The following is a 13,621-nucleotide window of genomic DNA, read 5'->3' on the forward strand; positions in this document are numbered from 1 at the left end:
AAAGAGGATTAAGATGGGATTGTATAACACCCTTACTAAGGTCACATCCCTGACCCAATGTAAAGGGAGTTTCCCTAGGGTGTGGCCTGTACCACTTTTTATCTTACAAGAGATAAAAGGAAAGGGAAGCAAGCAGAGAAATGGGGACCTAAAACCCCAAGAAAGCCGTGCCTTTGGACCTGAGGTTCCTGTGCTGAGATGCTCCCAGACCAAGGGACTGGGACTTGAACCGTGACTGATGACAAGAACCTTTCTCCAGAGCTGGAGTCAATGCCCTGAATTTGGACTTGTAGCCTACTGGACTGTGAGAGAGTAAATTTCTCTTTGTTGAAGCCATCCACTTGTGGTATTTCTGTTACAGCAACACTAGATGACTAAGACAGTTATCAAGAACAGTTTCAAGTATGTGGGCCATTCCTAACCTCTGGGTTTGCTATCCTGGAAGACAACAATGCTCTCTTACAGAATGTACCTGAGAGATATAATCAAGTTCAACACTGGTTGAATGGGCATTGTAAAACAAAATAACATTGTAGTAAAGATTACCTGTGGGATGGGATGCAAATGCCAGCAGCACCACACTGAAAAAGACACACAAAGTGGTCAGGAAAGCTTCCCTGGCAATAAAACCACCCCATAAATTTCCACCCATTCTACTTGGAAATAGGTGTTAGCTGCTGTGAGTCAGCCCGACTCATGGCAACCTCATGCACAACGGGACAAAACACTGCCCAGTCCTACATCATCCTCATGATCGGCTGTAAATCAGACTGTTGTGATCTATAGGGTTTTCAGCGGCTGATTTTCAGAAGTAAACCAGGCCTTTCTTCCTAATCTGTCTTAGTCTGGAAGCTCTGCTGAAACCAGTTCAGCATCATAGTGACACACAAGCCTGCAGTGACAGATGGGTAGTGGCTGCACATGAGGTGCACTGGCCAGGAATCAAAATAGTTAAATTTGCCTGAAAGCAAATTATTTGCACTGAATGAATTATGTCACTTTGCCTAACTCTAACCCCACAGTGAAAGGGTGAGAATCACGGGAAATATCTCATGTTTTGGAAAGAGGATTGACTGAGAGTCTCACGTTCCACTCTGCAGGTCCACAGGTCATTTCTCTTGGCCCCAGTTTACCTTACTATTATCACATTCACATAATTCACAAAGAATATTTGTAAGCTAAACAAAGCAAGTTACCATCCAAAAGCTCACTGCTGAGAGTGAGAAAATATATTTTTGACACAAAATTAACCACACAGAAGGTATTAAATTCCTGAGAAGGTAGCTCACAAAATGATCGATCCCATCTACCATGTGGATGAAAACTATCGGGACTGGTTTTCAACAGATGCCAAAGGGGTAAAAGAAAGAAAAGGAGGCTAAAAATGTCCATCTGATGCTGGCCATATTTGTCCCTGGTGCCTCCCCTCTTCCTTTCTGGAAGCCTCTAGAAGCCTCTCCCATCTCCCAGGGCCCCTCTCACAGCACCTTCATGCTGTGCTAAGCCCACCGCAGTATTCAAATCTCCCACCTTCTGCATCCTCCACCATTACCATCTTGTCTTCCAACAAAACTCTCCTTCCTAATGTGTTTGGTGCATCTGTTCTACCTCCTAGTTTGTTGCGTAGTGTCAGGGGTCTTAAAAACTTGCAAACAGTCATCCAAGACACAAAAATTGGTCTCTATTCACAGAAGAAGAAGGAGAGTCAGGAATAGGAAGAGGTTATGGAATGTGTGGCTAATTGCCTCCATGAACAACTGCCTCTTTTGTCATGAGACCAGAACTGGATGGTGCCTGGCTACTATTACTGAACATTTTGATCAAGGATTCTACAAAAGCATCTTGATCAAAAGGGGGAACATGCAGAACAGAAGTTCAAATTATCATGGACTCTAGACTTTCTGGAGCCATGGAGGGTGGATGAACCCCTGAAACTATTGCCCAATATAATCTTTAAACCTTAAACCCAAAACATCACCTGAAGTCATCTTAAAACTGAGCAACAGTTTAGCTTAACTAGTAAAAAAGGTCTGCCCTAAGCATTATGTTCTTTTAAGAACTATCTATGTGGGATCAAATTGACAACAGCAACTCAAAAGACTAGATAGGAAACTTAGGGGGCAGTGAGTTTATGTTAATGGAGGAGGAACAACTCAGTAAAGGACCATGAGAATGGCTGCACAGCTGGAAGAATATAATCAATGTCACTAAACTGTACATGCAGAAACTGTTGAATTGGTTTATGTTTTGCTGTGTATATTCTCAACAACAACAAAATAAATAAAATTTTTAAAAAATGCAAAAAAACCCCAAAAAACTCTCCTTATATCTAGACAGCTGATCCAGTTAGGGGTTAGGAATAACACTTTTTTTATGCCAGTACGGAGAGAACTAATCCTTCTGGGGGCATACTTAAAAAAAAAAGTGCTGGATGGTCTACTCTGTGGTTCTTAATGTTGGCTGCACATTAGAATTGCCCATCATCCAGGCTTAAATCAGAATCATGAGGGCGTGGTCCTGGCATCAGTTATTTGTTTTTTAAGGCCCCGAGTAGTTCAAACATGCATGGGGATTGAGAACCACCACAAAGAATCAGCTGGTGGCATTATAGGCAGTGGGGAGGAAGACAGTGTAGAGCAGGGAAACCACTGTTAGTCAGCCCTGCCTGCTCCTGGGGCTATCTTTCCATACCATTTCTGTTATTCTCGGGCCCTTCCTTTGCTCTACCTCTGAAGTACAGGTTCCCTAATGGCTCCCAGAGTGACAACATTACAGAAAGATGCAGGAGGAGAGGAGGTTCAGGAGAAGGGCAACGGAGAATAGCCACATGTCAGGGTAATTCAGAGTTGTCGGTTTCTAAGACAGAGTTTACATGTAGCTGTAAAAACCACACATGCTCCAAGTGAGCCTTAGAGATTTTCCAATGATCAGTCTTTAGGATGGCTCAGTCTTCACTTGCCATCTCTTCTTTCTTGAGAAAATACATTACCCACACCCACTCCATGATTTTTTTTCACTGGATCTCCTTCCGGTTATAACTTCAGGAGCGAAAGCTATTGCTTAAATGGCAATGTATGAGGAGCCCTTTTCCACTTCAAAATATCTCCCAAGACTTGCCATGGAACCTAAAATCCCATCACTGTCATCACCCCAAAGAGTGTCCCTAAAATAAAATATTAAGGGTTATAAAGAAGAAGCAAATGAAACAGTTGGTTCCCTATTTGAATTCTGCAAATACAGTGTTACGTCACTCCCAGTTCCTACACTGTGACCTTCTTAAGAGTCTATTCTATTCATCTTTGGGTGCCAACTACCCAGTAGTACCAGACACCTAGCAAGTGCTCAGTGTTTTCTGAATTACAATTCATCACCTCTAGGTGTATTTATGGTGGGAATATCTTTGAAGGGAAAAACAGCTTGAAGCTCTCTATACTTCTAAGATTATAAATCACCATAAACTCTGTAACAAGGAAATTATACTAATAGAAAAGGCATATCATGCCAGACAAACAGCAGACTTGTTTAATTCATTCATTCAACAAATATCTACTGAGTGCTTAGTATGTGCTGTATCTGGGGATACAGCAGTGAACAAAATAGAACACATCCCTACTCTTGTGGGAAACAAAATAGGAAAATATAATCTCCACATGCTACATCCCAATACACTTTTCTTTTGTTTTACCAAGCCATACCCTGGAGAAATGATCTGTCTACTTCTCTTTGACACACACAAAAATCTCATGTGCAAATGAAGGACGTGGAGTTTGAACAAGTGACATCCTGGAAATTTTCTATTTAATAGACTAGGAGAGATTAGTGTCTGCCTCATATTAAAATGAAGCGAAGCTAGGTATGCATCTCATAATATTCATTCCTTATAAACTACCTAAATTCCCCCAAATGCAGACGAAAGTATACCCATTTTTAGAAGTTCCACTTATTTTCGGCCTCATATACAAACTTCTCCTTTATTCTTTCCTTCACCTTTCCCCCTCTACCTCGTGCCTTATGCTTCTCATCTATATGAGAAACAGGAGTCCCTGGGTGGTGCAAACAGTTAAGCGCTCGACTACTAGCCAAAAGGTTGGTGGTTCGAACCCACCTAGAGGCACCTTGAAAGACAGGCCTGGCCATCTGCTTCTGAAAGGTCACAGCTTTGAAAACCCTACAGAGCAGTTCTACTCTGCACACATGGGATCACCATGAGTCAGAATGAACTTGACAGCAACTAACAACAATATATGAGAAATATACCAGAAAGGCTCAAGTGAGGGTCAGGGAGCAAATACATCCTCCAAAAAAACAAGAAAAAAACAAGGGTGTGTGCCAAAGGTAGAAAACTATTTAACTATTTGCTTCAAACAATTGAGAGATCAAATGAATTCTGCACCCTGGCAGACAGTGCTCTGGGCTGGCACACTGAAGTACAGCCGACCGTAAATCTGAGCAGACTGGAAACCTCTGGATGCCGATCCCTCAGTGTTTGGTGTCAGTGGGAAAGCGAACAGTCGCCCTCATTCTGATTTACACATCTTCATCACTCGTACTGAAAGAAAAGACTTGGACAGAAAAGCTTGGCAGTAGAACGGCATGCTGCCATCTCAGCCAGGAAGTCGCAGGCATCAAGCTCACAGGCAATAAATTTCCTCACACCAGAAGAAAGAAGTCCGAGGGAGGGAGAAAAGGACAGGAAAATTAGCTATGGGTCATAAAGGCTCATTTTTCCATACCCCTTATGTGATGGTTAAGGTTGTGTGTCAACTTGGATGGGCCACGGTTCTCTGTGGTTTGGCAGTTATGTAATGATGTAGCTTGGCAGTTATGCGATGATATAGTCATCCTCCATGATGTGATCTGAATTGATCAGCGATCAATTGTAAGGAGAGTTTCCTCGGGGTGTGGCCTGCATCCAATATATATATGGACGTTCTGGCAAAGTTTGTTAGTTTGCTCTGGATCCTCCATCTGGCTGGTCATCATCTGACCTCCGGTTCTTGAGATTCATCAGCCTCCACAGCCTGTGAGCCGGCAGCCTGCCATCTTACCTGCCGATCTTGGATTTGTCAGCAACAGCAGCCCATGAGCCAGCAGCCTGCTGTCTGACCTGCTGATCTTGGATTTGTCAGCCCCTGCAGCTACATGGGAGCCCTGCAGCACAGTGGTTAAGAGCTCGGCTGCTAACCAAAAGGCCAGCAGTTCGAATCAACCAGCCACTCCTTAGAAACCCTATGGGGCAGATCTACTCTATTCTATAAGGTTGCTATGAGTTGGAATCAACTTGACGTCAACGGGCAGCTACGTGAGTCAGAAGAAATCTCCAGCCTGATGTCTGATTCACGGACTTGGTACTTGCCAGCCTCTACAACCGCACGAGCCATTTCCGTGAGATAAATCTCTTTCTCTCTCTCCTTATGTCTCTTTATATATGTGTGTGTGTGTGTGTGTGTGTGTGTGTGTGTGTGTGTGTATACACACATATACACATACATGCACTTCACTGGTTTTGCTTCTCTAGAGAATCCAGCCCAAAACACTTTATTCCTTTGCTACTTCATATGGCTACGTTGTTGTTAAGTGCCGTCAAGTCGGTTCCGACTCATAGTGACCCTACGTACAACTGAACAAAACACTGCCTACGCATGCGCCATCCTCACAATCACTGCTATGTTTCAGCCCACTGTTGCAGCCACTGTGTCAAACCATCTCAGTGAGGGTCTTCCTCTTCTGTGCTGACCTCTACCTTAACCAAGCATGATGTCCTTCTCCCAGGGACTGATCCCTCCTGACAACATGTCCAAAGTATATAAGATTAAGTCTCACCATCCTCACTTCCAAGGAGCACTCTGGCTGTACATCTTCCCTGACAAACTAGTTCGTTCTTCTGGCAGTCCATGGTATATTCAATATTCTTCACCAAAACCAAGATTCAAACGCATCAATTCTCCTTCGGTCTTTCTTATTCACCATCAAGCTTTCGCATGCATATGAGGCAACTGAACATATCATGGCTTGGGTCAGGCACACTGCAGTCCTCCAAGTGACATCCTTGCTTTTTAACACTTTAAAGGGGTCTTTTGCAGCAGATTTGCCCAATGCAATGCATTGTTTGATTTCTTGACTGCTGCTTCCATGAGTGTTGATTGTGGATCCAAGTAAATGAAATCCTTGACAACTTCAATCTTTTCTCCATTTATCACGATGTTGCTTATTGGTCCAGCTGTGAGGATTTTTGTTTTATGTTGAGAGGTAATCTGTATTGAAGGCTGTGCAGTCTTTGAACTTCATCAGTAAGTGCTTCAAGTCCTCTTCACTTTCAGCAAGCAAGGTTGTGTCATCTGCATATCGCAGGTTGTTTTTTGTTTGTTTATTGTTGTAGTTTAAGTGAAAGGTTACATTTCAAGTTAGTCTCTTACACAAAAATTTATACATACATTGTTATGTGACCCTAATTACTCTCCCTATACTGTGACAGCACACTCTTCCTTTCCACCGCTGACTTCCCATGTCCATTCAACCAGCTCCTAACCCTCTTTGCCTTCTCATCTCACCTCCAGACAGAAGCTAACCATTTAGTCTCATGTATCTACTTGAGCTAAGAAGCACACCCCTCACGAGCATCACCTTATGTCCCAGAGTCCAGCCCAATCTTTGTCTAAAGAGTTGGCCTCAGAAATTGTTTTACTTCTGGGCTGATAGAGAATCCGGGGGCCATGCTTTCCGGGGTTCCTCCAGTCTCAGTCAGACCATTAAGTCTGGTCTCTTTATGTAATTTGAGTTCTGCACCCCACCTTTCTCCTGCTCCATCAGGGACTCTCTGTTGTGTTCCCTGTCACGGTGGTCACTGGTGGTAGCCGGGCACCATCTAGTTCTTCTGGTCTCAGGCTGATGAAGTCTCTGGTTCATGTGGCCCTTTCTGTCTCTTAGGCTACTACTTTCCTTGTGTCTTTGGTGTTCTTCATTCTCCTTTAATTCAGGTGGTTGGGACCAATTGATGCATCTTAGATGGCCACTTGCATATCACAGGTTGTTAATGAGTCTTCCTCCAATCCTGATGCCCCATTCTTCTTCATACAGTCCAGCTTCTTGGATTATTTGCTCAGCATACAGATTGAATAAGTATGATGACAGAATACAACGCTGATGCACACCTTTCCTGATTTTAAACCATGCAGTACTCCCTTGTTCTGTTTGAATGACTGCTTCTTGGTCTATGTACAGGTTCTGCATGAGCACAATTAAGTGTTCTGGATTCCCGTTCTTCGCAATGTTATCCATAATTTGTTATGATCCACACAGTCGAATGCCTTTGCATAGTCAATAAAACACAGGTAAACATCTTTCTGGTATTTTTTGCTTTCAGCCAGGATTCATCTCACATCAGCAGTGATACCCCTCTTTCCACATCCTCTTCTGAATCTAGCTTGAATTTCTGGAAGTTCCCTGTTGATGCACTGCTGTAATCATTTTTTAATTACCGTTAGCAAAATTTTACTTGCGTTTGACATTAATGATATTGTTCGATAATTTCCACATTCTGTTGGATCACTTTTCTTTGGAATGAGCATAAATATGGATGTCTTCTAGTTGGCTGGCCAGGTAGCTGTCTGTCAAGCTTCTTGGCATAGACAAGTGAGCACCTCCAGCACTGCATCTGTTTGTTGAAACATCTCAAGTGGTATTCCATCAGTGCCTGCAGCCTTGTTTTTCACCAATGCCTTCAGTGCAGCTTGGACTTCGATACCATTGATTCCTAATCATACATATGCTACCTCCTAAAATGGCTGAACGTTGACCAAATCTTTTTGTTACAGTGACTCTGTGCATTCCTTCCATCTTCTTTTGATGCTTCCTACGCCATTGAATATTTTGCCCATAGAATCCTTTAAAATTGCAACTCGAAGCTTGAATTTTTTCTTAAGTTCTTTCAGCTTGAGAGATGCTGAGCATGTTCTTCCCTTTAGGTTTTATAATTCCAGGTCTTTGCACATTTCATTATGATACCATGGATGACTCTGCTGGTATTTAAAATACCAATGGCTTAGCTTCCAGCATCACAGCAACACAGAAGCCACCACAGTACAACAAACTGACAGACACATGGTGGTTTTCTTGCTGGGAGGCTGTAATACTGGGGGGAGGCCCAGCAGGGAAAGTCTCACCCCTACGGTCTGAGAGGCATGGGTGGTTGGGGAGAGGGGAGGGTGCTGAGCCACCTTCTGTGGTCCAATGTCCTGGAAACATGTTAAAAACCAAGAGACTTCTGCATTCTTCAAAAAGTCTGAAGAGGAAGCTGGTGGGTCTGAGCAGAGTAGAACTAGTGATTATTTTTAGCTGAGTACAATAGAGGATCACAGTCATGCTTGGGGTGGGAACTCTGCTCTGAAAAAGGCATTTTAATAAATACCAAGATATTTATGAGCTTTATTTATGAGAATACAGCTCTAGTTGAATGTTTTAAGCAGAGACTCTTCCTCCAGAAACACACATGACCAAATGCTGAAAGGTACATCTCCAACCTTGGTCCTCTTCATGTGATGTCACTGCATTAGGCAAACTAGGGTTTCCAACAGCAAATTTCTCTCTGTTTCTCAACTAGGTCCTTGCAGTGTACGGTCGACTTAGCTGGCTGGCTCCTATCCTTGGCTGGGCTTAAGCAAGAGTACCACATGTCTAAATATTTAACAATTATAAATCAAACCTAAAACTTCACCCTACCTTAGTTAACAAATATATCTTCAAAACAGCCTGGAAGGCCAGATTAAAATGTAGAATTCTTAGAGTCCCTGGAGCCTCATGTCAGAATGTGGCAGTATGGGAAGACCAGCCCCTTGTTCCCAGCTCCCAGTGCGCCCCTTCTCTTTCCACCCCAGGCTCCATCCCGTGTGGACGCCTCAGCCTACAAGTTCACATTCCATGCATACCCCTTTCCACCACAGCCTCCCTCTGGACACCCCCTAGGCCTAAGAATGAGTTAGAAAGATAAACCCACGGAGGCCTGACATCGAGCTCTAGACCACTTGGGCAGGAAATTCCAGGGCATGTTCTAGAACGGAGAGTGTGGGCCCAGAGATAAAACTTCCCCTTAGCTGACAGATTCCACGTCCCATGGGGAGGGGTACAGCCCTCACTAGTGCGGGTCCCAGGCAGAGGCCCTGCTTGCCTGTTCTAAGGGCAGGATGACTATTTAGTCTCCGCAACCTCTGGCCACCTCACAAATTATTTAACTTGTCTTCCCGGCAGGCACACTGGCTCAGAAGTCTCTAAACAAAATATTAGAATTAGAATTAAAATCTAGAATGATATGAGTTGTTCTTTGACAACGTAAATTATACTTTACCTGAATATATAGTTTAAATACTGCTGGTCAATGTCACTAAGGAATGAAAGGGAAAAAACAAAAAAAGATAAAGCATACAAAATAATGGAAGTGTTTTTGATACAAAAAACAGGCATTATCCTCTATTAATAAACTAAATCATGTATAAGTCATACATTTATAAATTATCAATAAAGAACACAAAGAATACTTTATATTCAAAATCAGTTCCAGGTTCATTTTTTAAAAATATTCCCTGAAGAGGTGGGGCCAAGATGGTGGAAGAGTCAGACGCTTCCGGTGGACCCTCTTACAACAAAGACCCAAAAAACAAGTGAATCAATTATATGTGACAATCTAGGAGCCCTGAACATCTAAGGCAAAGCTGAGGAACCGGACTGAGTGGCGGGGGAGGGAGAGACGGTTGGGAAGCAGTGAGGAGTTGCCAGACCTGACCTGGAGAGAGCCTGAGCCCTTCAGGCCTGATCAGCTCATAGGTGAGCGGTGAGACAGGCAAGCAGTGGTGCTTGGGAGGGGCGGTCTGCACACTGAGAGAGACCCAGAGCCAGAGACTCTACTCAGCCAGCCAGAACCAGCCCTCATCAGCAAAAGATAAGTATTTGCGTAAGGCCTCCTACGCAGATCAAAAACACCCCCCTTAGGGAATAAACTCTCTCCCATCTACCTCCCTGCTCCCTGCTCTGCACTGGGTGTGGACCAGCTTTAGCAACTGCTGAGTCCCCTGGGCCTGAAGTAGGATCCATCACATGCCCTGAGCCATTCCCCCAGCCTTGGAGAGTGAACAAATTAACAAACAAGGGAAAACATATACTGCCGGCTCCCCTAAGCCAGGAAGCCAGGGTAGGCACAGCTCCTTTGCCTTGGCACAAGCATAAGGGATCCAGGGACTTTAAGCACCTTTCCCCCTGCATAGACTTGTGTGGGCCCCTTTCAACAGCACAGGTCCTCATTACCGTAGTACAACAGGGTATATACTTGAAGACTAACTTGAACTGTTTCAGCTGTGAAGTGGCAGGTTCATAACATTTGACACTACTCTGCCCATTAAGCAGGGTTTCACCTACCCACATCAGGGGCCTGAGGACTGGTGGTTCCACCCATGCCACCTAGCCACCTATGATAGGGGCCCAAAAATAAGAGGTGCCCCATAGTCCTTACAGCCAACAGCACTGGGTGCTCACAGTCCGGCTGTAAACCCACCCACCTACACGCTTTAGGGAACAGGGACACACCTTCCTCCTGGACACTCGGGGGTGGCCGTCAGCCCCCTGCCTTGCTCAGAGTGTGTCCCCCTGCTGGAACCAGATGCCTGTGCCTACACCAATCACCCATGCCTGTCTAGGACTGTAGGTGAGAACCTACACCAAACTCTTGGTGGCTATCTACCTGGGCACCTGAGCTGAATCCATACAGGAGGAGTGGGCAGACTCCTGAGCTCACATACCTAGTAACACATCTAACCACCTGGTGACAGGACATTAGAGCTTCAAAGGTGCCAATAAATAAACTAGCTCATACAAGCAACCTATTTGGGCATATCAAAACAAAACAAGAAGCTAGGACACAGTAAAAACATAAAATAAATAAACATAATAACTTACTGATGGCTCAGAGACGAGAGTCAATATCAAATCACATAAAGAGGCAATCCATGGTGGCTTCAGCAAACTCCCAAAATTAAGAATCTACACATTTTCCAGAGGAGGAAAATTTCTTGGAATTACCAGAGGCAGAATACAAAAGATTAATATACAGAACTCTTCTAGAAATTAGGAAGGAAATTAAGCAAAACGCAGAACACACAATAGAGGAAATTGAAAAGATTAGAGAAGAGCAGAATGACAAATTTAACAGGCTGCAAGAATCTATAGAGAGACAGCAATCAGAAATCCAGAAGATTAACAATAAAATGTCAAAATTAGACAACTCAATAAAAAGTCACAGGAGCAGAACTGAGGCAATGGATGTCAGAATTAGTGAGACTGGAGAAAAAGCACTTGACACCAACTTATTTGAAGAAAAATCAGATAAAAGGATGAAAAAATGAAGAAACTCTAAGAATTATGTGGGACTCTATCAAGAGGAATAACCTACGAGTGATTGGAGTACGAGAACAGGGGGGGATAACAGAAAATACAGAGAGAATTGTTGAAGATTTGTTGACAGAAAATTTCACTGATAGTGTGAAAGATGACAAGATATCTATCCAAGATGCTCATCAAACCCCACATAAGGTAGATCCCGAAAGAAACTCACCAAGACATATTATAATCAAACTTCCCAAAACGCAAGATAGAGAATTTTAAGAGCAGCTAGGGATAAACAGAAAGTCATCTACAAAGGAGAGTGAATAAGAATAAGCTCGGACTACTCAGAGAAACCAGGCAGGCAAGAAGGCAATGGGATGACATATATAAAGCCCTGAAGGAAAACAACTGCCAGCCAAGAATTATATATCCAGCAAAACAGTCTCTCAAATATGATGGCAAAATTAGGACATTTCCAGATAAACAGAAGTTTAGGGAATGTGCAAAAACCAAACCACAATTACAAGAAATACTAAAGGGAGTCCCCCGGTTAGAAAATCAGTAACATCAGATAACAACCCAAGACTAGAATACAGAACAGAGCAACCAGACAGCAACCCAGACGCAGAAGTCACGAAAATAAATCAAAGCTAAAACACTGAAAATAGGGAAATGGATGTCAATATGTAAAAGAAGACAGCATTAAAACAAAAAAGAGGGACTTAAAAAATGTAGACATAGATTCTGCATATGGAGAGGAAGTCATGGCGATACAAAGAAATAAAAGATAGGTATGAACTTAGAAAAACAGGGGTAAATATTAAGGTAACCACAAAGAAAACTAACAACCCTACAAATCAAAATAAAAGAACTAGAAAAATATAAAGACTCAGCAAACACAAAATCAACAACAATGAAAAAGATGAAAACAAAATACATGAAGAAAAATGACTCAACACAGAAAATTAAGTGAAACACAAAAAAAGACATCAAAATGACAGCGCTAAACTCATACCTATCAATAATTACGCTGAATGTAAATGGACTAAATGCACCAATAAAGAGAAAGAGAGTGGCAGATTAGACAAAAAAACACGATCCGTCTATTTGCTGCCTAAAAGAGATATACCTTAGACCTGAAGACACAAACTAACTAAAATTCAAAGGATGGAAAACAATACATCAAGCAAACAACACACAGAAAAGAGCAAGAGTGGCAATATTAATCTCTGACAAAATAGACTTTAAAGTAAAATCCACCACAAAGGATAAAGAAGGACACTACATAATGATTAAAGTGTCAATACACCAGGAGGACATAACTATAGTAAATATTTATGCACCCAACGACAGGGCTCCAAAATACATAAAATAAACTCTAACACCACCAAAAAGAGAGATAGACAGCTCCACAATAGTAGTAGGAGACTTCAGCACACCACTTTCAGTGAAGGACAGAATATACAGAAAGAAGCTCAACAAAGACACGGAAGAGCTAAATGCTACAATCAACCAACTTGATCTCAGAGACATATACCGAACACTCCACCCCATAGCAGCCAAGTACGCTTTCTTTTCCAACGCACATAGAACATTCTCCAGAATAGACCACATACTAGGCCATAAAGCAAGCCTTAACAAAATCCAAAGCACTGAAATATTACAAAGCATCTTTTCTGACTATAAAGCCATAAAAGTAGAAATGAACAACAGAAAAAGAAAGGAAAAAAAATCAAACACATGGAAACTGAACACCTTGCTCAAAAACTACTGGGTTATAGAAGAAATTAAGGATGGAATAAAGAAATTCATAGAATCAAACAAGAATGAAAACACATCCTACCAGAACCTTTGGGACAGCAAAAGCAGTGCTCAGAGGTCCGTTTATAGCAACGCACACATCCAAAAAGAAAGGGCCATAATCAAAACATTAGCCCTACAACTGGAACAAGTAGAAAGAGAGCAGCAAAAGAAGCCCTCAGGTGCAAGAAGAAAGGAAATAATAAGAATTGGAGTAGAATTAAATGAAATAGAGAATAGAAAAACAATTGAAAAAGCTAACGAGACCAAAAGCTGGTTCTTTGAAAAGATCAACAAAATTGATAAACCACTGGCCAAACTCACGCAAGAAAAACAGGACAGGATGCAGATAACCTGTATAAGAGAAGAGATGGGAGACATCACAACAGACCCAACTGAAATTAAAAGAATCATAACAGAATACTATGAAAACCATACTCTAACAAATTTGAAA

At 42.4% G+C, this 13,621-nt stretch overlaps 1 protein-coding gene across 1 annotated transcript in view; it reads right to left on the reverse strand.

The window, feature by feature from the left end:
- Positions 1 to 13,621, reverse strand: part of TMEM241 (transmembrane protein 241) — a 216,929-nt gene that overhangs the window by 96,560 nt on the left and 106,748 nt on the right. The window contains exons 10-11 of the mRNA XM_023742057.1: positions 9,341 to 9,376; positions 547 to 581 (exon numbers count right to left, since the gene is read on the reverse strand). Of these exons, the coding sequence (XP_023597825.1) occupies positions 547 to 581; positions 9,341 to 9,376 (71 nt within the window). The remainder of the gene's footprint in view (positions 1 to 546; positions 582 to 9,340; positions 9,377 to 13,621) is intronic.

Source organism: Trichechus manatus, unplaced genomic scaffold, assembly GCF_000243295.1.
Source record: "Trichechus manatus latirostris isolate Lorelei unplaced genomic scaffold, TriManLat1.0 scaffold00199, whole genome shotgun sequence".
Taxonomy (NCBI): Eukaryota; Metazoa; Chordata; class Mammalia; order Sirenia; family Trichechidae; genus Trichechus; species Trichechus manatus.